The following is a 26,493-nucleotide window of genomic DNA, read 5'->3' as shown; positions in this document are numbered from 1 at the left end:
TGTGCCATCAGTCGGTATTTTTGAACGAAACATTTCCGAATATACACACGAGAACGTAATGCCTTTGACCGGGGCTGGATAGGTATCTCTCACACTTCTTGCGGAATTTCAAAAAGGAAATCGGTTATGGAAAATGTGGACTGAATAAAGGGAACGTTCTATCTCTGGATGAATATGTTGCACGTAAGAGCATACCAAAAATTCGAATAGGATTTTTCTTCCACCTCTAATTACAATTTCGGGGCCTCAGAGGAAACTCTGACCTTAAATCACAGAATGAGAGCGATTCCAAAAGGTAAAAGCAGATGTTATCTAAGTACGTGACGCAGATCAAATCGCATGTCCGAATAAATTTACGAGAGAGGGATTTCTTTGACTGGTTAGACATATCTCTTACACACCTCTTGCAGAAGTACATAGAAAATCAGTTAAGAAATGTGAAGACTTAGGAAAGCCAACATCTTATCTCTGTGTAGGAGCGCATGGGGACAGAAAATTCGAATATAGTCTCTAATAACGGTTTCGGGGCACCAGAAAATCTTTGGACGTAAAGCTTAGGGTAGGTGCGTGTCTAGATGGAAAATTTTAGTCAAAAAGCATTTACGAAAACAGACGTGAACGCGATTATTTTGACGGCAGAAAAAATATCTCCTCCCATCGTACCACACCAATTTATGAATAGCAATTAAAAATGAGAGATGATTGAGGAACTTTGGCCTCTAATCCAAAGATATTGCAATAGATGGACCCCCAATGGACCTCTTGATGTGCTGTGATCTACCGCGCATTTTAATCGGTTTAAACACTTCGCCATTACCGTCGCTGATAGAAGAGCGATTCATATTTCCACAGAGTAAGTATGTACATACTTACTCTAAGGTATTTCACATGAAAATAAGCTATCATTAGAACCATCAAACGAAATTTATATTAGATATCATACATTTATCCAATTCATAATTTTTCAATGGAATTCCTCGCGAGCTCGAGTACTCTATTGCAAACATTGATTGATTGCATTCCGCTCAGATTTGGACTGCGAACATTTTTGAACACCGATTTAAATGTGCCCAATGTGACAACACAAATCAAGGTTCCCTGGGATGGAATTATGTAGTGATTAGTAAGCCAAGAGTCGGCATTTTTGGACAAAACATTTCCGTATGCACACACAGTAGAACGTGATTTCTTTGACGGAGGATGGAGGATCTTCCACGCACCTTGCGATATTTCAAAAGGGAATCAGTCATGAAAAAGGTGGATTTTGAATAAAGGGAACGTTCTATCTCTGAATGAATGTGATGCACGTACGAGAATACCAAAAATTCAAATAGGGAAAAACTCGAACTCTCTCTTCCATTTAGTCCCATGAGTATTATGTCTGCCATAGAGAAAAGCGATCTTCGTGGTTCATAAGAATTTTAATGGAGCAAATGGGGAAATGTTCCTTTAGTGGTCACCGGGAGGACCTTGGTCGTGAAGTATAGTGTAACTGCGTTCCCATCACTCTATTCCACCCCCTCTTCCCCCTTATTCCTTCCACCTCCTCCACCCTTGAGGGATCACCAATAAATTCGCCCACAGTTTACTCCCAGTTTCTTTCGGTGTGCAGGAGGAGATCGTTTCAGGTGAGAGGGTATGAGCTGAGGTAGTTTTTGGAGTTGAGAATTCTGCGTCGCTAATTCTATTCGTACTCGTGATATAACTGAATTATTCTCATTAATAGAGTTCCAGGTTTGTCTACAATGGGTACTACGACGAGGAGTATTTGCATTTTGGTCGGATTGGCTGTTCTGACTAGGATGTCCGTGGGTTATGTTACGGTTCCGACTCCCGATGGCTGCAAATGTCTTCCGCATTACCAGTGTGCGAACGGAACTGTCATTGAAGACGGTGCAACTCTTATCGATATCAGGTATTACTTTTTAATTTGTTATTCGTATTTCACGAGTTTCTCACATTAATGTGTTTTAATTGTACTCCCTCATAGAAAGTATTTTGCCTTGCGAATGAAGTTTGTTAAATTCTTGTCGCGAAATCGATAGGGTATGATTTTAGTAACTGTCAATTTTCCAAATAGCATGGTGCTATGTAAATGACAGCCAGCGATGCAAGATAATATTAAAAGAATAATGTAGAATATAGTGGCCAATTAAAGACCGTTGAAGTCATCCATATCGAAAATGGAATGTTAAGGCTAAGTGTTTCGGTCTTACTTTTATAATATCGTGCGTAACTATTAATGATATGTGCACATGTAATTCTGATATATCATGGGTTTAACTTTAGTAATTACATTTCTCTTATGGTAGCTTTTCAAATAGGCCAAAGTAGGGAATGTTCAGCACTACGGAATATCCATCGGCTCTAAATTTTCGGATTTGTTCTTGAGGTATATATAATTGACTGTTAGCAATGGTATTTACAATTTGATATTGTGCAACCGATTCCAACCTTACAATATGCAGAGAAGATGAAACCTTTATTCATTAAGAATAAGTTCTCATTGTTGGAATTTTGGTGAGTAGTTAATTTTGGATATCTATGTAATATCTGAATTTTGAATTAATTTATGCATCTTTCATCAAAGCAGCGATTACTATTCACACATTTTAGACGGTTGTCCCTAAAAGTTTTTTTTTGTAAATTTTGGCTTTAGAACTGTATTTTCCTTTTGCACATGAAAACATTTCTGGGATTGAAATGGATTTTTCCTCTTTTCTCGTCCCCTTTTATGTTTCACTTTCACTTTACTCTCTCGTATCCATCGGAAATTCAAATAATGTCCACTAATCTTGTCATATCTGATATTGATTAAACACGCGTTAGTTTTTAACTCAGCATAGTGTCCTGTGGTATTTCCAGCGTATTTATATTTTATGCTGAAATGATCCCGTATCTACATCTGAAATGGTTTTTTTTAGAGGAGGAATTACTGCTCGACCGCTCGTATTTTGTATTTATTCGTGCATAATTACTTGATCGACTCGGCTCTGAGCTTCAATTTGCTAGAAATTGAATATTTGAAGTTAATTCTACGACGTGGAGTCAGTAAAATGCGTTAGACAAGGTGAAAATCTCTTTAAAACTTACTATGCCATAATACTACTCCAACCTTCATAAATACGTAGAAGACAACTTGTATTGAAGACGGGTGCTAATAATAATTACAGGGGTGTACTCCATATACCTTGAGTTTCACAAGCATGGTTTTGTTATTAAAAAAATCAAACGTTGGAAATGAAACACTTCGAGGGGCAGTAATCAGTGATAAAATCAGATTCAATTGCAATAAGGCTGTTGAAATTTTAATTTAAACTACAATTTACTCTTTGAAAATGTAACCAGCAGGATTACAACTAAGACGACAATTGCTTATAATTTTGCTTTTGCTTATGATGCATCGTTGCCAATATTTTCTTCAACAAGGAGTGCTATCATGCATACAAGCATTTTACTTACTATTTTATGCGATTGCATAAAATAGTAATGCAAATTATTTACGTAAAAATAAAATTGTTCTGCCAAAAATTATTACCCGTGTATGAAGTAAGTGTGTTGAACTTCCTTACGATCAGCACGCGTGGAATACAAATTTTCTCTTTTGATTACTTTAATGTAACGTTTACTCGCACAAACTTTGGAGTATATAACAAGTAAAAATTGTTTTATATTTCATCGCTTCCGAGTAAAAAATAATCAAAGATGTAATCTTCAACAGCAATTCAAATATTTCTACTGCGTTACATCACATTACTGGCAGTAATGCTCCTTTCATTTCTTACGTCGGCGTATCCAGCGGGGGGCAGGAGGGGGCAGCTCCCCCCACCTAGAAGCGAAAATAAATTTAGTTCAAATCGAAAGTTTTGAACAAATTTTCTTTGAAAGAGAAATGATTTAAGTATTAGACATCGAGACAGGGATCTTTAAAGTAAAAATCATTATTCATCGGAGTAAATAATAGTAAAAACTAATAAATTACTGTCATATTTTCTTAAAAATTTCATTTCATTAACCTTCTCTGTGCTAAAATGTTACATGATGGCTTCCCCTCCCTAGCTTTGATCATGGGTAATCCCTTGATTTCTGATACTTCTATCCAAGCCTTTTTTCTTACGTCAATGTTATGCTGTTTCGAGCCACCAAAGCGAATCGTTCGTTTTTTCCAATTCTAATTTAAATATTTATTTTTCTCTCATTTAGGATCAAAGTTGAAGACTGCGAGAACTATTTGGATGTTTGCTGTAAGGTTCCCAAAGCAGAGAATCCGGATGATAAGGGTAAAGTGGATTACGGAGAGAAGGACTCGTGGGGGAGCTGTGGGGTTAGACATCCGGAAGGCGTGGCTTTCAAGATCACCGGAGATAAGGACGGCGAGGCGCAGTTCGGAGAGTTCCCCTGGATGACCGCAATTCTCAAGGAAGTCGAAGTGGAGCCTGGGAAGGGCGAAAAGACGCACAAGACCTCTCGCAAATACATTTGCGGTGGCTCTCTCATCCATCCAAACGTAGTGATGACAGGTGCACATTGTGTCCACAGGTAATTAATTGGCTGCTTCGATTTTACTTATGAGATCTGATGTACTCGTGAGTGAGTGAAAACTTTATTTTTTATTTTACCCACCGTGGTGATAGATCTCACTATTGTTTTTAATAGAATATCGTCATCAAATTACTTTTTCTTTAAAATTACGGAATATTGCAAAAGGGCATATTTTATTGGATTGAGTCATTAGATGTGCACATTGAAGAAACAGTGCACATTGTCTTCACTGGAAACTGAAAGTTTATTTTTTCCCTAAAATACTTCTATTTCGTGAGGAGTAAGTGTTTGAAAAGCAGTTGGTAGATTAGCTATGGTTAAATAGGTTATAATTTTTCGTTAAATCCTTCGCCGGTACCCGTCATGTTAAATAAAAACTTTTGGGCTATGTCGCCGCGACGCGTCTAGTGACACTTGGTATAAAATAATAATAATATAATTTTATTTCTGTTGGTTAAATTATGCAACATAGAAATCGTCAGGCATACATACATACATAAATATATACAAGGCATAAAATAGAGGGTCACATTTTACAACAATCAGTCATTATCAAAATATTCTGCTAAGGTGTAGTATGCTTCCTTAATTTGGAGCTCCTTTAGACATTTTTTAAAATTGGATATGGATGTAATGGATTTTATGTTCGGTGGTAAGCTATTGTAGATGACTGAAGCTGAGTGAAGTGGACCGTGCTGAGATGAGGACAGAGAGTAATGGGGCAGGTGAATGTTATTATGATTACGAGTGTGGTAGGAGTGTACTTTGTGGTGAGCTGGGAAATCTTCTGGGTTTTACTTTACAAATAGGGCACAGTTTAGAATGTAGAGGGATGGAACAGTAAGAATTGACAGTTTTTTGAATAGGGGTCTGCCAGGGGTACGTGAGGGAAGGTGAAGCATAGCTTTTAGGGCTTGCTTTTGGAGAGAGAAGATCTTTCTGGAGAGAGAGATTTTTCTGGAGAGAGAAAAAGTTGGTTGCGCGGTATTGAAACCCGAACGAGTTAATTTGTAAATGTAAGAATGGTTTTTGTGGACCGGAACAGATAATGTATGAAAGTATAAACCAAGTTAGTACAAGTAGCGTTTTCTGTGTATACTCACGCACATGTTGTTTACTTGCGAATTTTAACGTTCAATTTAGAATTCATACATTTAGCTTTGATCGTACTGCCGGAGATAACAAAGGTTTCCCGATAAATGAAATTGCGTCACTCGCTAGTGCTACTCGTTTGCATGTTTATCTTTTTACATTGTTCTAATCTTCATAGATTTATTTTATGAATTACTGACAGTAAGCAAGGTCTGCTTTTAAATGAATGTACACGGATTTATTTTAACACACGTAAAATATTTGTGACCGTGTGGTGTGCAGATGGCGATTTTTTTGCATACTGATGAGTAGTCAACCCTTTCGGAAACCCTAGAATTAGCTTCCAGGGTGTTTTTTTATTTGTGGAAGGATGAGGTTACGCTATCGTAAGATTTTTTCACATCAATCCAGGCAATTTTTAGGCTAAATTTTATTTGGTGCTCGTGATGTCTTTAAGCCTAATTTATCTTGTTGTCTTGTTCTAACTATAGCTACAAGGAAGAAAAACTAATTGTGAGAGTTGGAGAATGGGATTCTCAGACTGACAAGGAGATCTATCATCACCAGGAAAGGGATGTGTACAAAATTATAGTCTACTCCGGCTTCGTAGACGACTCGCTGCATAATGATATTGCTTTGCTGTACTCCATCGAACCCATCAAACCAGCTAAGCACATCGGAATCGTCTGTCTACCCGACAAGAAACAATCACCACCTCCGAAAACCAGGTGTTTGGCAAGCGGGTGGGGCGCAACGGAATTCGGTGAGTCACAGAAATATGGTGAAGTTCACAAGGGTTTTTCACCCGGTGAGTTGATTGTAGGCCGACGTTTCTACGGCTGCCTCATCCATCGTCTTTATGTTCTGAAGACGATGGATGAGGCAGTAACATCACCTATGTTCTCAAAGTGGAGTTAAAGTAAAGCTCCAAAAAAATGTCCTTCACAAACGAAGGCAGATAAAAAATTGTCTGTCATTAATTACCGATGATATCGATAAACCACAAGAAATGTATCCTCATTTCCAGTTTATTTACTCTCAGCTGGTCAATTAGGTAACACAACACTGCAAATTTGAATGTATTGACTTATTTCAAGGACAGCAGGGGAGGCCTTTTGAGGGCCCTAAACCATTATTTCCGAAGCTCATATCCCAAGCAGCAGAAGATAGGCCTCGGATATCTAAATTTGATTGATGTATCCGAAACATGTTATTATTACACCATGGATATTTTGACCACGTTTCATGGATATTCTATTTTTAACATCTACAACGAGTTGTAAAAATAACTTTGCATAAAAATCAAAGTTGTAATACCTATCAGATATTAAAAATTTGCAGGCCTCGGTGGCGGTGTCCTAGCCTGTAAACCGTAGGTCGCGGGTTCGAATCCCGACTGGGTAGGTGGTCCCTATACAGGGCGTGGATGTTTGTGTCGAGATTTTTTAATCCTTCGTTGTAAAGGCCCCTATGTTCTGTTTACGGGGAAGTTGCAAAAAAAATTGTTTCAAACAGTGTCCATATATAGCATATGTTCTGTATAGATTTGAAGATCCCAGATGTTTTACTTGTATGCCTGGGGATTACAAAAAACATTATACAAGCACATTCACTATCTATTCATTAGATTTTGTGAAATGGACCTCCATTTCCATTGTTGGACATACCTGCAATGTTGTTTGGTGGGTTCTTTGGATATTTGACAGATATCCATACAACGTTAAGTGGATTAACATGGATATTGCATGGATGTCATATGTTAACGCAGACAATGTTGGGTGGATGTTGTTGGGATATTAATTGCTGCTTATTGGTTATTCATTCCTTATTATTTTAATGAATATATTTTGATAAACGCTAAGTAGGTTATAACTGATAACTTCAGGCTTGACTATGTGAAACCTCGCTATATTGGAAATAAAATGAAAACTTTGCAAGGTTCACTTGTTTATTTAAATAGGCACGACCCAGGTTTCGAAACGTAGTTACACCTGAAGATGCGACTACATTACGAAACCCGGGTCGTGCCCATTTAAATACACAAGTGCACCTTTCAAGGGGCAAAGTAGGTTGACAATAAGGGAGAATAGACTCGGAAGCCAGAATATCTGTTCCTCTGTTGAAATTATTCTATCGTCATCGATCATGGTAGACCTCATTTCGAAAGTCTTTTCGCTCTTGTAATTACATAATCAATCCAAGAATGGTTTTTGTTAATCTCTATCGTATCAGATTAGAATCTATATGGGGCACAGATCAGAATCTATATCGTATCAGATCTATCATATCAGATTTCCCAGCCACCCCTTCCACCTACCTTCTTCCTCCCGATACCACATGATATATAAGGATGTTTGTTTCTTTGTAGCCTTTGTACCTGATGATGACGCCGCTGCGTTGAAACTAGTAGTACCACAAAAATAAATTGGTGGATTTATACATAGTTTGTTCGCTTTTATTTATTAATGGTTTTTGTATTACTCCGTTTCTACTTCATATTATTTTTTTAAACTTACAGATAACAACTTCCCATGTCCTTATTGCTATGCTTCATCATTATCACATTACCTTGCAAACCTTAAAATGACGGTGCGTAGTAATCCCGAATGCTCAATATTTAATTATCGGGTGAGCCCTCGGTTAAGCGTCGGATTCAGTACCGAAAAGTTCCAACACTTTCTCCTGGAAAGGGTTCTTCTGTTGTGGTTTCTGCTTATTTTTTCCGTGGACTCGGAGGATAAATTACATATATTTCACGAATACGGTATTGTGCACAGTTGAGATGGTGGAAGCATAATGTTTTTAACTTTAGGCCCGATGTTCCTCTTCCATCTTGGTAATACATCCTTCCATTAAAGTTCTTCATATGCTCTTCAGGAAAGGACGGGAAGTACAGCAGCATTCTGAAGAAAGTGGAGTTACCCGTGGTTGAGTTCGAAGAGTGCCAGGACTATCTACGCAAAACCAGGCTGGGATATCACTTCAAACTGCACGAGTCCTTCATGTGTGCCGGTGGCGAGAAAGGAAGGGATACCTGCAAGGTGGGTAATCCTGAATTCCCTTCCATCCCGTCTCCCTAATTTGATCTCCGTTGGCCAACCACACCTACCCTGCATGACCTGTTTAGGGGCATTGGTACAATAAAATGTTTCTTTTTGCATTATTGACTTTTTTTTAATCACTCAAACTTAGTTTTTCTATAAAATTTATTATTTTTATTAAAACACAACCATGATTTCGGCGGTTAGAGTCACCATCTCAGAATATGACGTTAATCGTCGAAACCATGGTCGTGTTTAAATAAAAATAAATTCTGTGGGAAGCCAAAGTTTAAGTTGTTCACCGAAAACGTTCAGCAAATTTCACAAAGTATCGACAGTAGTACTATACCAACTTTATATCGACGTTGTATTTTAATACTAGTCCTTCAATCATGCATAAGCCTGGATTTTTTTGTTATTCCCATTAAGTGCATACACTATTTAATTTTCGTGGCACGTTCTCGTCGCTATCGCTTGCTCTCTAGTCATTTTGATACCTGTTGGCTTATTAAATTACTTTTTCTAGCATTCACTTCATTGTTAATTGAAATTTTTAATTTCTGTCCAATGAAATCTATTACCCTTGTCATTCTAATCCCTTCGGAATTTCCTAGAGGTGTTCCATAATAAACCTCACTAAGGGGGAGGATTTTTTATTAAGTTATATGTTTATTTACGGAAATAAAATGTGTTACCCCAATAGTGAAGTAAAATTCACGTGAAAATGTATCAGGGAAGATCTCTTTAGGAAATGCTGTAAATATCGAAATGAACATAGGACAAAACTAATAATAGGACGGATAATAATACCTATATGGTGTATTGTAACAGGAAAAATTGAAAAATAAAGGAAAAAATCAAATACACTACAATAATGAGTGGTATTATGCTTTAAGTGTGTTACCCCAACCATCTTTTCGATATACAGCATTTCTTAAAGGGGCGTTCCCAAACACCTTTTTCGTGCAAATTTCACCTCGCTAATGGGGAATAAGTTTCACCAGGGCACTTCTTATATCCCGAATATGTTAATCCATATTAAAGCTTATTTAGTATTAAATTTTTTCTCCTGCACAGGGCGACGGCGGCAGTCCTTTGGTGTGTCCTCATCCATATCACAAGGACCACTACATTCAGGCGGGCATCGTCGCATGGGGCATCGGATGCAACGACCCTAAAGTCCCAGGCGTCTATGCAGATGTCTCCAAATTCAAGGAATGGATCGACGAGAAGATGAAGGAACTTGACCTGGATAGCTCTTACTACTCCTTGTACAAGACTCAGTTCACATGAATTTCACCAAAATATTTTGCAGAATTCGATTTCATACGAATTGTGGATTTCGTGCTAAATTTACTCATTTTTATATGCGATTTGTGTTTCATACATATGGTCTTATTTCTGTCCCTCGCCGACAGCTTGCGTGGTTAACGCTGTGATACGGAATGATTTGCCATGATCAATCGCTGTTCCTCGAAGATAGTTTTTATGTACCTGAATCAAATTCTTCTATGGCTGTGTATATATTTATATTTTAGTTGTATCATACCATGACATTGAATAATAATCACTTTTTACGAAATTTCTTGTTTCTACCTCATTAAAACTCATATTTTCCTTTTACTGAACTTTTACGTAATCGCCTTACTTGCGCTATCCCTTGTTACTTTGTGAAGATGCTGAAATTACCGCAGATTCTCAATATTTCTGTTGTAACTGCCTCTCCAATCTCTGTACGTAATTTTCTCTTTAAAGTAAGAATATTTTCAATGCTATTTTAGCACACTAAATTTCCTTATCTTCACGCCACAAGTCTGACAGGAATGGCTCATTTTTACTCGGGCAGGTTGACTTTTCGAATGAATATTTTAACGTGTTTTAATATAATCTACAATACCTTTTCGTCTGCTGACTTGAATGTAATACAATTGATAATTCAAATTTTTTACTTCAAAAATAACGACTGATTTACGAAACACGAATGATCTGGGGATTATGATAATTTATCATGCTCTCGTAAATTACACATTAATTCCAATTTCTAGAGTGAAAATATGCTCAGACTCCTCACTGAAGGAATGGAATGGAATCGCGCCGGAGGTAAACCGTATCAATAAATCCTGAAAATAAAGGTAAATTATCTTACCATATCGTACGTATCGTATTGGTTTTCAACGAGATTTTGAGGAATAAAAGGCAGTTAATTAATGTAGTTAAAGCTAATTTTATTGCAAGAAATCACCCTAAAATCACCGTGCAAGTTCAGATGAAAACTTAAAGGTTTACAAAACGGAAATATTTTCTATTGTGATTGAAAAATGACATTATTTTGGTTGAATACTGAATGGGTTTCGAATTGTGGCAGAAGGATTTGATTTGAAAATTTGAATTGTTGGCTTAAATTGAAAAGCAGCTATCGAGACTAGCGTTGATAATATTAAAAACCCAGTAGAGCATTGCAAATTCATTTTCAATCCAATAGAGTTTTGCCAGTTAAATGATGTTGATAAGACTTAATTCCATTTTTGCCTTGAAGAAATAGAATCCACTTACCTACGGTGAAAATACCTCGATAAACCGTTGAGAAAATTGTTAGAAATTTCAAGGAGTGATCCATATTTTGAATTTTCCGAAGGCTCAAAGTTGAAACAGAGAGTGAGAAAAAATTTCATCTATCCACATTAAAAACGGTAAGAATAAACACATTCAGGACAATAATAAATTCACTCTGCTTAAAATAGAAAATCTTTTGATCACGCCATATCAATCAGTATCCCTAAAAATAATTCACGGTGATACGTAACCATAGACAGCTTTCCGTTTGTCTTTTTGTAAAAGTGCGGTATAGCTTTGAGATACCGATAAAGCTTAAATTTGCACAATTATTTACTATGCATAAATTCGGGTATATCGGCTCAGATAGCTGAACTCGTGAGTGTTGAACATCATGATTGTTTGTGACGTGGAATCCCTGTTGCCAGTCATTGAACAGTGGACAGGGAAGCGAATATATGAATCATGTTAACGCTAGTTTATTTTAAATCGAAACAAATGAACTGTGTGGAGACTCGTTCCACCCACTAGCTCTCCCTACTCCATCAGCCTATTCCCAGAATATCCCAGACCAATCGCTTACATTCATACCGCCTCTCTTCTATTCTAAATTCGCTCCCTCGTTCCATCGATTCTTATTACCTGTCATGCAAGACATTCACCGCACAAGCTTCGTCTTATCTGTCGGCCAATCGAATTATTTCGCGTCATTTATGTTCCTTCCTCAACTGATTAATGCTTTGTTAGTTTTTAAATTGTTATTGCATTGGGTCTCATTTATGCTATTGTTAAAAATTTTCACTTTAAATTGGCGTCACGGCTGTATGTGAAAAATAACTTAAATAAATAAATGAAAACAATTACAGTGCAAACGAGCATAAGAAAGAGTGAATAGTGGCTTAAGCTTTTACTTGGCAAATTATTGAAAAGGGTGGTTCAGATTTGTACTGCAATTTAGCGCGGAGAAAATCATCAAATAAAAAAAGTGAGTGGAGCTGAAATAACACCCCTGGCCCTTGATATGCAATCATTCTATTCCGGCACAAGGAAGAAAGTGCATTTATAGCCTTTCGCTCGCCTTTTTAGAAAAAAGTGAGTCCGGGTACCGGGTACTATAGATGCGAAGCTTTTTCTCCTTACACGGTTAAACTCTCCTTGTATAACCGAGCAACCGTTTCAAAACCATCTGTCAACTCTGACAAAAAATTCGACGACATGGAGTCGGAAATGTAGGAAAAAGGGTACGGCTCGCCGAATTGTATTTCTGTTTACATCGAGCAAACCGGGCGAGGAATATGCAAAGGAAAATGTAAATGTTTGGTGTGAAGGTATTTTCAACTTAAATTTTGCAGATCATTTAATGAAAGAAAATCATCATCACACAATGACTTCAATTCCAGTCTCTATACTCACTATTAAGGCAAAAAGCAAGTTTCTTGGATAAATCGGAAACCATGTGTGCCGCATTAACGCGTAAATCTGGGTGTTGTAAATGACCAATTCCACTCCTACTATTCCCCGCAGCGAACCACACTACTTGACAGCGATTCGAATCCTTCACCTTCCTAGCTCTACAGTGGCACGCAATATCCCACCCGTTTTCACTAAAAAACCAACCCTCTACCCCCCCCCCCTCTCCCTTTTGCGTCATGCTAAGGCACCATCACTCAAACCCTAATCCTTATCTAAGAAGTGTTATGAGAAGTTGCGAGAAGTAGGCTCAACCACCGTCAGAAAATATGGGTCGTGATTGAAATGAACTCTTTTGCATTCATCATAGCCATCAACAGCGTCTAAGCCGTAGCTTGCCCATTTGGATCACGGGGTAAAAAACGGTGGAAAATAGGGAGATGGGAAAAATGGGGGACATATCTAAAAAAATTGTGAGAGTCATTCAAGCTTACCTCATCGGATTTATCGAGAAAGGGAAATCAGTAACGTCAATTATAATGCATATGCTCCGCTGGTATCGTAGTTTGGAGCTTACCCAACGAAACAGGATAATATAAACGGCTCTCTCTGGTTATACGCAGTGGCGCCGACTCCATGGGGCCTGAAGGGGCCCGAGCCCCCTCAAAAAATTTCATTATGGGGGAGAGGAAAAAATGTGCCGGGCTTTTCGATTTTCCCCGGAGTGTCCAGTTATCGAGAGTCCAGTTTTTAGGGTTCCAATGTTGATCATATGACTCTTCTAAAGTGCTTTAAAAAAACTTTAAAACTCACTATTTATAAAATTTTGTGAGGCAAGGCCATCGGTATGGGCCCCCTAATATTTTTATAACTCGACAACCCTGGTTACATGTATGTAGGGTATTGGTGTTGGTTCCGTAGTTTGTTTAAAGTATCATCGTAGGATTTTCCAGCAAACTAGCTGAATATTTTTTTTTCGAGAGGAGGGGGAGCATATATTATACATTATTTATCTTTGTGACGGCAGGTTTGAAGACGCCTGCTGCAACGAAACTGACGTCACGAAGACGAATCGACGAGGAAGACAACTCGGAAACCTAGATGCGCCTACTGCACCGCCTTGCGGAAGCCTCCATCCAAATTTTCACGGGATTTTCATCGTATCAAATAGTTCATGGATGACGCTCCGATGTCCGAGTCCAGCATCGAAACATCAGCCATGGTGGCGTCAATAGACTCGGTGGTGAACGCGAGAAAACTGTCTACATGAGAAATAAACTTTGGCTGGTAGCTCTGCAGAAGGTACCAATTGACCCTCGAATTAATAACTCAATGTTCACTGCATTGCCATTGACAGGTGACACAGTATTTGGTTTTCATATTTCACCAAGAAAATAAATTCTTCAGTGCTTGAAGGGTATCGTAGTTTGGAGCTAACCCAAGGAAACAGGATAATATAAACGGCTCTCTATGGTTATACGCAGTGGCGCCGACTCCATGGGGCCTGAAGGGGCCCGAGCCCCCTCAAAAAATTTCATTATGGGGGAGAGGAAAAAATGTGCCAGGCTTTTCGATTTTCCCCGGACTACAAATCAAAAGTCGCCATGCAAATCTATTTATGTGCCCGTGAAGGTGTTTTTTTTATAGAAATTGGGATTACTATTATTTTCTATGCTGTTTATTACACAGGTACAGTGTTTACTATTCCAATTCGTTCTGAGTTTTGTCATTTTTTTCGGAGAAGTTTTTCTCTGCATTTCTTATACGTGTACCTGAAATCGATTCCTTAATGGCAGAGTTACGCTTTCACGTCCTATTAATAGTAAATTCCCCACATCCATTTTATCACCTATCGATCAATATAAAAATATATTCCTTTTAGTCATTCTTGTATAAAACCTCTTCGTTCCATTCCGTCCATTCCACCTTCTCTGTTTCCCTTAAAAGCCTTATCTCGACCACTTAAATCACCTACTCTCGTCCTTCTCTCCCTTGGGCCACTATTCAGCGGCGTTCTGTGCGAAATAATTACCTCTTCGCTAGACCTTACTCACACACAGAATCTGCGCTAATGCGATGCATGTAGCTCAGTGGATAACTAAATGAACTCTTTTTGAACTAATGCGTCGGAATGAAAAGATATGCTACTATGTGGAATTTGATCGCATAAGTTGGCATGTTTGCATTATACTATTTCGATATTGGTTATGCTCCCACACTAACATGCGCGGGACAATGAACTTATAATTTATTAAACATCAAAACTTATTTCATGCCTAAGGATCCATATTTTCAATGGCCCTATGTCGTATGCCGTGGTCGTTAGTCGCCCGCCGTGAGGATGCCGCGTGCGTATTTGGAGCGACAAATTTATTACGAAGGATCTAAGGTTTTCCCGTCGAATAGACTAGAGGAAGAGTTCTCGGGTTTCCAGCCAGGTCCAAGGGTTTTTCTGCACCGACGTTTCGAAGGCTAAGTCTGGCATCGTCTTCAGGGTGAATGAAACTGCAAAGAAAGAGCACAATATCCTCATAATACTAGTCCGTATCTCTCTGTCCTTATCCTTCGGCCTTTCACTTTCCAAGTAAAAACATACCTTAATTTTTGGCGTGAACGTGAAGCTATACTTCTTATTCCATCGAAAACCGTGTTATCTTGATAGAAAATAAAACTTTGTATTCATATTTCCCTTGCTATTGGCTGAAACGAGGATCCTCTGGATTCACTCTGAGCGATTTAATCATTTGGGTCGAAATAACCGAACCATCATCCCCACGAGAGAAATTTTCAGATAACCTCTTGGTAATTTCACAGGTTAAGAGGACTTTCACTTCCTGTCGGTCGGTGTTTTTTTTGCAATGAATAATTCGTTTAAAATTTAAGATATCATCTTGAAATTTAAAGAGTATGTAGAGTAAGCCTTACTAAACATTTACCTGTGTGTTAATTAAAAAAAATGCACCTCGGAAAATGTTGACGCAAAATTCTCTAATTTGAGAAACTTGTTCCTGTTGTCAAAGGTCAAAACGTCACTCTAACCACGTCATCGAACTGTTATAAGCACCCGATGGTGGTTGCCAAGGCAATAGAAAACACCGGTTTCGGAGATATTGTCCTATTTTTATTAGATTTAGGAGATACACTTCTAAATTTAATTTCAGCCAATTGGCAACTTCACCCTATTTTGTCAACAGAATGAACCCGAAACTTTTTGACATGACAGTATAGAGAGATTTCTAATACCCTTGTCTCTTAATCAGTGGTTTTTTTGCCATGATCAGATGACTGGTCTTTTCCTGTGACTTATAAATAAATCTGATTCATTTATAAGTCACGGAAAAAGACCATGCTAACGAGAGTGATTCATCTATTTAAAGCCATCGAATTGAATGTTCGGGATTCAGTTTCGAGTCCAGTTCACGATAAAATTTTCCCCGTGATATTACCGTCCTTAGAGTGCTCTTGTGCGTCTCCGTTAGGATTCGCCTATGGCTAGTCCACGGGTATTTCCTGAAATTTGACTGTGCAGGTGCTGGTGGAGAGAATTGGAGAAAGGTTCAATGGACGTAAATGGAAAGGAACAAGGAAGTTCTGGTGAAGAATGGCAAGAGGAAAGGGAAGGAGGAGCGTGGTTGCTTGCTCGGGCATCTACTTAAGATTTTGCTGCGGCGAACTCATGAATGGGGTTGCTACCACGGCTGTACCACTCGAAACAAATTATTTCCGTGCATGTAAATACAAGGAGGCAATGCAAATGTGGTTTTGTTAAGCGTAACGAGCAATTAACGTGAGGTCTAACGTAAAAGTAGATGGAAAAAAACTAGGGCAGAGGGAGCAATTCACTATTAGGGCAGCAAACCGGAGGAAAACGAATACATGTACATCTACATGATACCCTGCGATCCACCTCTAGGGTGTTTGGCAGGGGGTGATCAATCACCAGCATGCAATTGGATTCCCACATGCACATCACACGGTCCAAAAAACGTTACGTATACTTAGAAATAGATATACATAGAATACATACATAGAATAAGCAGTAAGGATATTTAAGGAAGATAATTTCGTTAGCAAAAAAGCGTTTATAAATGGTAAAAAGCTTACGAGATTATTGCAATGTATGGGTGGCATGGCATAAAAGGCCTGGATAGTCCAGGACTTTACGAGACAAAGTCCAAGAGTTTTGCCACGATTATGCAATGTCGTGTTTAGCGTACGTGTTGCGTATTGCATGTTAGGGGAAGTACAATTAAAACTTCTGGGACATCTTCATGATGGTTCACCCCCTACCAAACACCTCTGTAGGTGGCTTGCAGTGCGACATGTAGATGTATGCTGCAGCTACGGCAAGTTTTGATTCGTCGAAAAGGTCAAGCATATTTATTTACAGGCACTTACATATGGGACATAGCATCTCAACTGAGCTTAAGTTTGGCCCACAGAATCTCGGAGTTCAACCAAATTTTTAATTGCGTAAAAAGAACAACAAGCAGGTATGCCATTTCTATTCGATAGCTTCAGGGAAAAGATTCATTCTTGACTTTAATAATATAGATGCTCTATATTATTAAATTACTTGATACAACGGAATAAATTCACCACAAAAACTGCCACAACCAAAATTTTGAATCTGGGAAGACAAAATTCAGTGGGGATGATCGAGATTTTCATGCTGGATGCCTCAAGCTGACAATGACCACTGAAATGCGCAAATTTTAATCGCAATTGTCGATATTAAAATAGTACTTCTAAACTAATCAAATTTTCATGCAAATAATATTACGCGAATAATCGTTGTGACAAATCATTATTAAATTCATCGGGTACTATCAGGTACTGTAACTTAAAAATACTTAGTCGCTGAAAATTTTACAGAGGTATGATAATAGTAATCTAATGTTTATTACTTCTTGGTAATACCATTAAGAGGACAATAATTTACAACTCATTATACATGTGAATTGATGTTTACTCTCTTAACCCAAAATATCAAATAAAATATGAACAAAAGTATCCTAAACGTAAAGAATATTCGATTCATGGGAAGGAATACACGTAAAATAAACCCCAAAGAACAATGCAATAAATTTTAAACATCACAGATAGATTCTATGCTTTTAAATTGGCAAAATTAAAATTCCAAAAAAGTGAATAAAATCATATTTTATTGAATTACGTAAATGTCATATATAAATCTAGCTTGACAAAGTAGGCTTAATGACATTTGGCGGCATTATGTGAGGGGTAATGTAGGTCTGTTTGGGCACTCCTTGTGTAAAGAAGTCGAGAGGGGGGAAAATGACATCCGTAAGATAGAGGTTCAGAAACATACATTAAGTTCAACAGGAAGACGCCGAGCAAGTACTTTAGGATTATATAATTTAGGGGTTGTGTAGCCGCATTAAACCCCCTCCCCACTGGTTTGACATAGTTATTACCATACCCCTAAATATTTTTCAGCAACATAGTAAGTATTTTTGAGTTACAGCACCTGATATTAATTTCTTTATCGATTTGTCACTATTATTATTTGCGTAATATTATTAACATCAAAATTTGATTAATTTATAATTAGTTTTTTCAATTATATCAACGGTTACGATTGAAAGTTGTATATTTCAATGGTATTTTCCAGCATTCGGCATCAAGCATAACGACCGGCCTCTCGCCTCCTATATTCGCCTTTCTCGAGAAAACCGTTAAGATTAGCTCACATGGCTCTTACTATTTATTCAGCCTTCCCTCATTCTGACGTCGGGACTCGTCGGGACTCGTTTAATACCCCCTGTTTTAATTGTACGAGCTGCATCTTTGACGCCATTAGTGTCTATGACGGATACAAAAGAGTTCATTTCGACTGCGACAGGTATCTTCTGACAGCATATAGTTGACGCAAGGGAAAATAAAAATCCTCTGCACAAATCTTAGAATGCAAGGAGGAAACCTCTGAGAGAGACAGGGCCTGAGACTCCTTATCTCGATGAAAGAGGGTAGTGACGCACGTGGGGTTTAAAAATTCGGTGTTTAGACGAATGGGGTAGAGCTTCTGTGAATAGTTTTCATGCGGATAGTCAATCGGGTGGGCATTTCCCACGGGCAGTGCATTGGCCATGCTCTATAGTACCCCCTATTCCTTCTCAGTAACCCCTTCCCCATCCCATCCATACTCCCCTCTCGGCCTGAGCCAATATAAGAAGATTTCGCCATAACACCGAGGCATTCCTCTTTCACGCGCGGGCGAAGTTCCTTGAGGTGAGTATTCGGAATCGTCTGCTCTATGTTGCTCGTTAGTACAAGATCATCTCTTAAAGGCTTCAGGAAACTAGAAAAATAAACTAAAAAATCGGTTGCACACGAGCAGTAGTTGGAGTATAATTTGAATCAATGTGTGTAATACCCGTTAATAGGGATTAACACTTCGTAAATTAAGTTTCCGTTCTTTTAATCGGTATCTGCCTAAGTTTTGACTTTTCGGTTCTTTATTTCGACATTGCATTGGCATATATCAGTGTTACTGATACAATTTCTGCAATACCCGTTTTTATAATGACCATGGTTAATTTATTTACTTCATTGATAGTATCTTGAGATGAATATTCGAATTTCGATTTTAAAAACGCCTTTTTGAATTGTCTAAATTATTTTTAATATCTTTTCGAACGGTGGCTAAGTTTTATTCCTTTATGTACGCCTTCATGTGAGTCCAATGAGGGGTGCATTCAAATTCGGCCACTATTTTAAGTAATTAGTGATTATTTTGTTTTCATATCATTATCATCCATTATCCTCTAGATTTTCTAAAATGCATGCTGAGATGGCGAGGAACATTTGCTTGTTTTTGGGTGTAACTACCCTCCTGGTGCTGACGGCGGCCTATGAAGATCCTTATCTGAAGGGATATGAGGTGATTCCGACCCCTGAAGATTGCAAGTGTCTTCCATACTATCAATGCTCCAACGGGTCCGTTATCGAGGATGGATCTACTCTCATCGATATCAGGTGAGTTCTTTAAAATTTAAAGGTCATTTTTATTAGTTAATTTGTTAATGGATATACATTGCGAAGTGTTCAGCATGAATATGCGAATAGATTTGATTTTATGAGTGTGCTAGCGATGTGATGAAGTGTAATTCCTTCTCGAGGGTTTTTTAAAGAGCTCCTTGTGAATATTCAGAGTAAAAGTACGCCTGAAATTCATGTATGAAATATATTAAGGGTCCAGCTGAGAGTTTTTCTACTAACGGAATTAGCGGGTATTTCAGTTTCTTTCGGTCATACTTGAGGCTAAAAAACTATGCTGCTCTTTTGAAGAGTAAGTCGTTGGAATAGCTTTTAAAGTTGATAATGAAGAGTTTTTCCTCATTTTTTCTTAATAGAAAGTTAGATTTTCTTATTTCAAATGACTAGGGCTAAAATTTTAGTTAAGTACTTTAACGTCCGGCTGACGATTTTGGGATTTGGAAATGGATGTTTTTTTGGGACAGCCTATTGTGTGTTGTGCATGTGGGAGTCCATTTGCATGCTGGTGATTGATCACCCCCTGCCAAACACCCTTGAGGTGGCTCGCAGGGTATTATGTAGATGAATTCGATGATTCGTGATGATGAATTGAATATTCGATGTAGATGAATATTTTAATTAGGATTCAACTAGAGATCTCATCATGCCTTCAAGAAATGACCGAACTTTGCATTTTAACGATAAATTAGACCTTTCGTGAAGCATCAATATATTTTACTAAGTAGTAGACGTGGAGTGTTCACCATTAGTTTCTTCCCTCCTATCATACTGCACTAGTTATCTTATGATGGTGCCTTTTGAAATTAAATCCTTGCAAAGGATATAAGAGCTAACTTAAGGATGAGAAAATTTTATTTGGCAGACGGAATTTCCATTTTACTCGTGTGCGAATCCACATGATAGTATATTAATAATGTTTGGCTTGACTCGAAGATTTTTGAACTTTCTGGTGGCTTATTTGATTTCCTTTACGGCGTTCTCGATGCAATAATAGGTATTCGCTAACGTTACATTAAAGTATCCTAATATTTAGTTTTTTAAAATGCCTTTCGCAAAGAATTGATCTAGATGACATAGCCAAATAAATTCGTAAGAAGGTCTAATGTCCCCAAAATCATTAATACATTAGCTGTGGTATCACATGAGATCTTATATTTAAAAATGCCAATGGCTTTTAGTTAATTGCTCTTGTTTTAAGAGCTAATTTTTTCGTATTCGGCACGCTTGGGGGAAGAATAAAATGGTAGTATAAAATGGTATCGGGATTGACTTAGTGGAAAAACGATATATCCATGTTAAAAACGGGAAATGCTGATTTCTACACTTTAATAATAAACTCTACTACCGACAATATTTTCAACTATTTAAATCGTTTTTAAAGTTGAAAAAGTTTTCCTTGGAAATAGCATAGAATGTCGAAGCCATGGTCCGTATTGGAGTTTATCATAAATGGGTGGAAACTACCAATGTTAGTTATTATCATGGTTTTATTAAGAATTAAAATGTCTGATACTGGTGATTAATTCCTAAATAAATGTAACTAAAAGTTATTTTCTATATCTTAATGTTGCTTCAATTTTGGCATGCATTAATCTCATTCCTTTAACTGTTGCTTCCATTTATAGGATAAGAGTAGAAGCTTGCGAGAACTACATAGACGTGTGCTGCAAGCTTCCCAACGTACTGAAGCCGGAGGATAAGGGCAAGAGTGATTACGGAGAGGAGAAATCGTGGGGACGCTGTGGCGTGAGACACCCTAAAGGTGTGGCTTTCAAGATCACCGGAGATAAGGACGGCGAGGCGCAGTTCGGAGAGTTCCCCTGGATGACTGCAATTCTCAAGGAAGTCAAAGTGGAGCCTGGGAAGGGCGAAAAGACGCACAAGACCTCTCGCAAATACATTTGCGGTGGTTCACTCATCCATCCAAACGTAGTGATGACAGGTGCACATTGCGTTCACAGGTAATTGGCTACTTAATTTTGACTTTTCAGAGCTAATGGCAGCGGGAGTTGGTGAAAACTTTTAAGTATTTTTTATTTTTATATCCACCGTAGTGACTGCTCTCTCACTGTTATTCCTTAAGGCTGTTTTACATGGGGCATGTAATTACGCTGCTTTGCACTGTTAAAATTTTTGAAATTACGAGAATGCGAGCTTGGAATTCTCGCATGCGTTCTAGCAATTCACCGCTTTACACGACGCGATGTTGATTGCGCCTTCGTACACACGTCAGATTGCGCAATGACGTGCCCCGTGTAAAATGGCCTTTATAGAATATCTTTGTCAGTAGTTTTTTTTTTCTAATTAAGAAGAGTTAAAAAAGGATACATTTTATTGGATCAAGTTACCTTAGGTTCCAGTCCGCTATGATATAGATTTTATGTCGTAATCTTGAACACAAGTTGTGCGAGAATATTTTATGCCGTAAAGGAAAAAAAAGGTACATGGTATGAATGGAAATTTACGAAATTAAAAAGCTTTCCTGCATATACACTCGCATTGAAGTGAACCAAGGGCGTTGTATTATTTATAATTCAGCTTAATTGCCGATTTCTGCTCTTAGGGGTAACAGAAGCACACCACATCCGTTATACATAAGTATCAGTTGTTCTTCAATTTTTCGCCTGCAGTTACACTGACGAGAAACTGATAGTGAGAGTTGGCGAGTGGGATTCTCAGACGAACAAAGAAGTCTACCAGCACCAAGAACGGGAAGTTTACAAAATAATAGTCTATCCAGGCTTTCAGAAAGACTCTCTCCACAATGATATGGCTCTGCTGTATTTCACTGAACCCATCAAACCAGCGAAGCACATCGGAATCGTCTGTTTGCCCGACAAGGATCAGTCACCACCTCCGGAAACCAGGTGTTTGGCAAGTGGTTGGGGAGCAAAAGAATTCGGTAAGTTTTTCTTATATCAATATAATCATTAGTCAGTAAGCTGCCCATAAAGGTGTTCGATGATAGGTGTTATGACATCGGATTCAAATAATAAAAATTTTCAGGGTGAATATCGAAATAAATGAGAAATCGTGCGCTTCTGTTAAAGATACACAACTTTAAATCAAAAAATACAAACAAAATACTACCATACACCTATATTGATCGCAGCGTCTAAATTTCAATTTAGTTGCTATTATATTGGAACTACGTATTTAATTTTTATTTTTGAAAACTACTCGAGATAGTATTCCGATAGAGGTAAAGGCGTAATAAAATTGCAGTTTCCTTCACTTAACAGCTATTTTGCAAATTGTAATGCCTAAGCTAGTCAATTGTTTAGTTGCAATATTTTTGCCCGGGAGGACAAACAAGACAAGTATAATAAAACGTGGTAATAAATAGTAAACCAATTGATATACGCGCACAGAGTCCCACCCAGAATTTCTTTAAAAGCTAATTTTTTTCGGGAATAAGAATCCCTGTACCAATCAGTTTAGTAAAAATATCACTTATAATTTGATTAGTCGGACCTCAAAATAAAGTGACGTTATAAGGTGATGTTTTCAGTGTCGGAAAGCAATCTATTCTTAGATACTTCAACAATCTAATAATAGGCCGAGATAGTTAAATCTTGATTTCTGACTGTTGACTGTATTATGTCCGCAAATATTTTCTATGAAAAATGATAATAAAGGTACTCCTTAATCTTTGTTAATTTTTGACACTTGATTTTAATTATTTGTTAAACTATGAATTCACTTGTAAGCAAAGTAAGTATAGGTATAATGTGCAGTGGAGAGCATACGTTGACTGTATATTATGTGCAGTGTAAGTAAATATCATACCATTATTACCAGTTCATAAAATGATTCCTAATTTGGAAGAATATTAATGTTAACATTGACGTTCTCCGAAATGCCCGGTCGGTTACGTTGACTCCTATTCAAAGGTGAAAAAAAATGTGTACCTTACCATTACATTCATTATTTATTTATTTTTATTTTAAAACATTATTTCTCCATCGCAAATAGCACGCTGGTATGTTGCCCGCCCATGATATGACCTTGGTATTTTTCAGCCTTTCATTACATACTTATGGACATTTTTAATCGCTCAAATACTTTTTTTCTCTAACAGAAAAAGAAGGAAAGTACAGCACCATTCTGAAAAAGGTTGAGTTGCCTGTGGTTCATTTCGAGAAGTGCCAGGACTCTCTCCGCAAAACTAGACTGGGATATCACTTCAAACTGCACGAGTCATTCATGTGTGCCGGTGGAGAGAAGGGGAAGGACACTTGCAAGGTGCGTAACGATAAATCCCCTTCCATCCAGTTTCCACGATTACACCCACATATTTTTTCTATTGACCAATTGGCTTCGAAGTTAGAGGTTTGCGTTGCTAACACCAAATCCGTGAATTTTATTGGTATAAACAATCTCTATGCTGAGAATTTTTAGTACGAGATATATAACCTCGTATAAAAATTCCAAGTTATTGGAACAAGAACTACGGGAATAAAAACGATGAAAGTAGGTTACCTGATTTTACGCGCAAAAACGTAATTTTTAGAAAGAAAAATTCGCATGCTTTTTGTTGCATTAAAATTCGGTGTTTCATTTAGACTATATAGCTCCTCAAACTCGCGAGTCTTTTTTATCGCACTTATGCCATAGTTATTTAAGAAAATGTTTTTTTCAACTTCAAAGCACAATATATATATATATATATTATATATAAGATTATTTTTTAATATCTCAAGTCACTGAAGCCACAACCGTGGATCGTGCGAGGTGTACCAGCCAAAGGAACACTCCCTACGCTTGCTATGGTATTAATTCCCCCAGAGGTTTGGGTAACGCACTGTCCTTATGGAAATATATACCTTTAAAATGAGTACTTACCTGCTTAAAGTGAGTGCCCTATCAGTGCTGTGGTCTCTCCTCTTGAGCGACTCGTGTAAAACCTTATTATTCTCCAAATACTTTAGGAATGACATTTTGAGCTTAATTTCTTCATGGCAGGCTGTCTATTAAATAAGAAAACATTTCTTAAACCTAATTAATTTTTGAAAATATATAGGGACAGTAATTGTTCAATATACATATTTCAAGATGATTTCATTTCTCTGTGAAAGTGTAAGTGCTCGCATGGAATATTATACATTGCACTAAACTTTCTATTGACTACTTGCTTTATTTTTATCATTGTCTGTTAAGTAGCGACCTGCCTTCATTCTTTGCTATGATGCCACTTCTCTGATATCGGTGTACTTTATTCTCTTCAAGGGTGATGGTGGCAGTCCTTTGGTGTGCCTTCATCCATATCACAAGGATCACTACATCCAGGCGGGCATCGTCGCTTGGGGCATCGGCTGCAACGACCCAGGAGTCCCCGGAGTCTACGCTGACGTGGTTCACTTTAGAGGATGGATCGACGAGAAGATGTGGGAGCTCAGTCTGGATAAATCATATTATTCACTGTCCAAATGAGGGAACCGTCCACATCATAATCATCGTATCCTGCGTTTCCTCGTTAACTTCTACCAGGAGAGTTGATTTGCGTCATAACATGATGTAATTTCTCCCGTACTTCTGCTTTTACTAGCTGCCCGTGTGCCCATCGTGTAAAATGAAATGGAGGAAGATTTTCATCATGCGGTTTATTTTAATAATTTTGAAAAAAAAAAACATTGTTGTAATACATGAGGACCATTAGTTTTGGAAACTCGATCTACATTGTATTTTATTACTTGTGACAGATGTTTCTCCTTTGTAAGATTTTTTAAATTATTTATATCTGACAAGTATTTTAAAGTTAGTCAACAATATCAGGCAGTATTACTCTGTCCCTTCTGTGAAGGGCTCGAGTTAATACGACACGAATTGAATTAATACACTTCTGATACTTGTTTATTGCGTGTTCATGTTGATATTGTAAAAAATGTCTGAGCTCTTGAGATAAAATAAAAGTTTTCTTAGATAACTCATCTTCTTTCCTTCTTACTGGGTTGTGAGTGTTTACGCTCTCTAAGCTACTTGCTAAGTGTTAACCTTTCAATACCAGCAGCACTAAAAGACTCTAATTGGCTGAAGAAACACTTCTACGTTTCTTTATTAGATGATATTGTGTACCGCCGATATTTGGAACTATACTTGGCCGTTATTTGAGCTGCTGATTGCCGCACTTGGTTGTCTTACCGCGTAATATAGTAATCGCGGAAAGAGTAGCTCGCGATATTGTTCCAGAATCTGAGTTGTTTTGCTCAGTAGATTTCTGTAAGATTAATTTATTCGCAATCGATAGTAGTTCATCAGTTTTCATCCAACAGTGCTGATGATCTCTTCCTGGAGTTATTAATACAGGGCGAGTAATTGATACTTTCATGTAACTTTTCATAAATTACCCAGGTGCTAGCATAAGTAGTGCTCGTGTTGTGAAATATTGATGTGTATGGACTAGGTAGTATCACGGTTTATATCTAATGATTGCGAAATGATAGATCAGGAAACGGTAAACATAGCCGCCCTCAACGTAATATCAGAGGTGATGTGTTTTTAAACCCTTCTAAATTATAAGTCTTCTATCGGTCATGCAAAAGTTAAATTCTGCTCTCAAATTTGATGCCTAAATTTTGTCGTTAATGCCGTGAGTTGAGCGTTTCAGGTGTGGCAACTGTTTAATCCTTGATGAGTGGTTTTTAATGGAATGATGAATTTTATTCGGTAAAATTTTTCGACACCTCGGGAATAGATAACTTGCTACCGATGGCTAAGCAATATACTTCCTTTTTTGTAAATTTGTAGACTTAAGATAATCAACTTGACTCGAATTCCTTTGTTGGTCCCTTATCGTACGCAGAAAAATAAGTAGCCTCTCCTTTATATGAAGTAC

At 37.7% G+C, this 26,493-nt stretch overlaps 1 protein-coding gene across 1 annotated transcript; it reads left to right on the top strand.

Annotated features, from left to right (window-relative positions):
• The first annotated feature begins 1,524 nt into the window (after positions 1-1,524).
• Positions 1,525-25,584, top strand: LOC124155190. The gene is made up of 11 exons (XM_046528908.1): positions 1,525-1,628; positions 1,727-1,915; positions 4,204-4,539; positions 6,126-6,397; positions 8,512-8,675; positions 9,753-9,964; positions 19,431-19,637; positions 21,284-21,619; positions 22,289-22,560; positions 23,740-23,903; positions 24,888-25,584. The coding sequence occupies exons 2-11, from the start codon at positions 1,746-1,748 to the stop codon at positions 25,089-25,091; spliced, it is 2,337 nt and encodes a 778-aa protein (XP_046384864.1). The 5' UTR covers positions 1,525-1,628; positions 1,727-1,745; the 3' UTR covers positions 25,092-25,584.
• The last annotated feature ends 909 nt before the right edge of the window (positions 25,585-26,493 follow it).

The sequence above is a fragment of the Ischnura elegans genome, chromosome 3 (genome assembly GCF_921293095.1).
Source record: "Ischnura elegans chromosome 3, ioIscEleg1.1, whole genome shotgun sequence".
Lineage (NCBI taxonomy): Eukaryota > Metazoa > Arthropoda > Insecta > Odonata > Coenagrionidae > Ischnura > Ischnura elegans.
The sequence above is the reverse complement of the archived record's forward strand: the minus strand, read 5'-3'. Positions and strand labels throughout refer to the sequence as shown.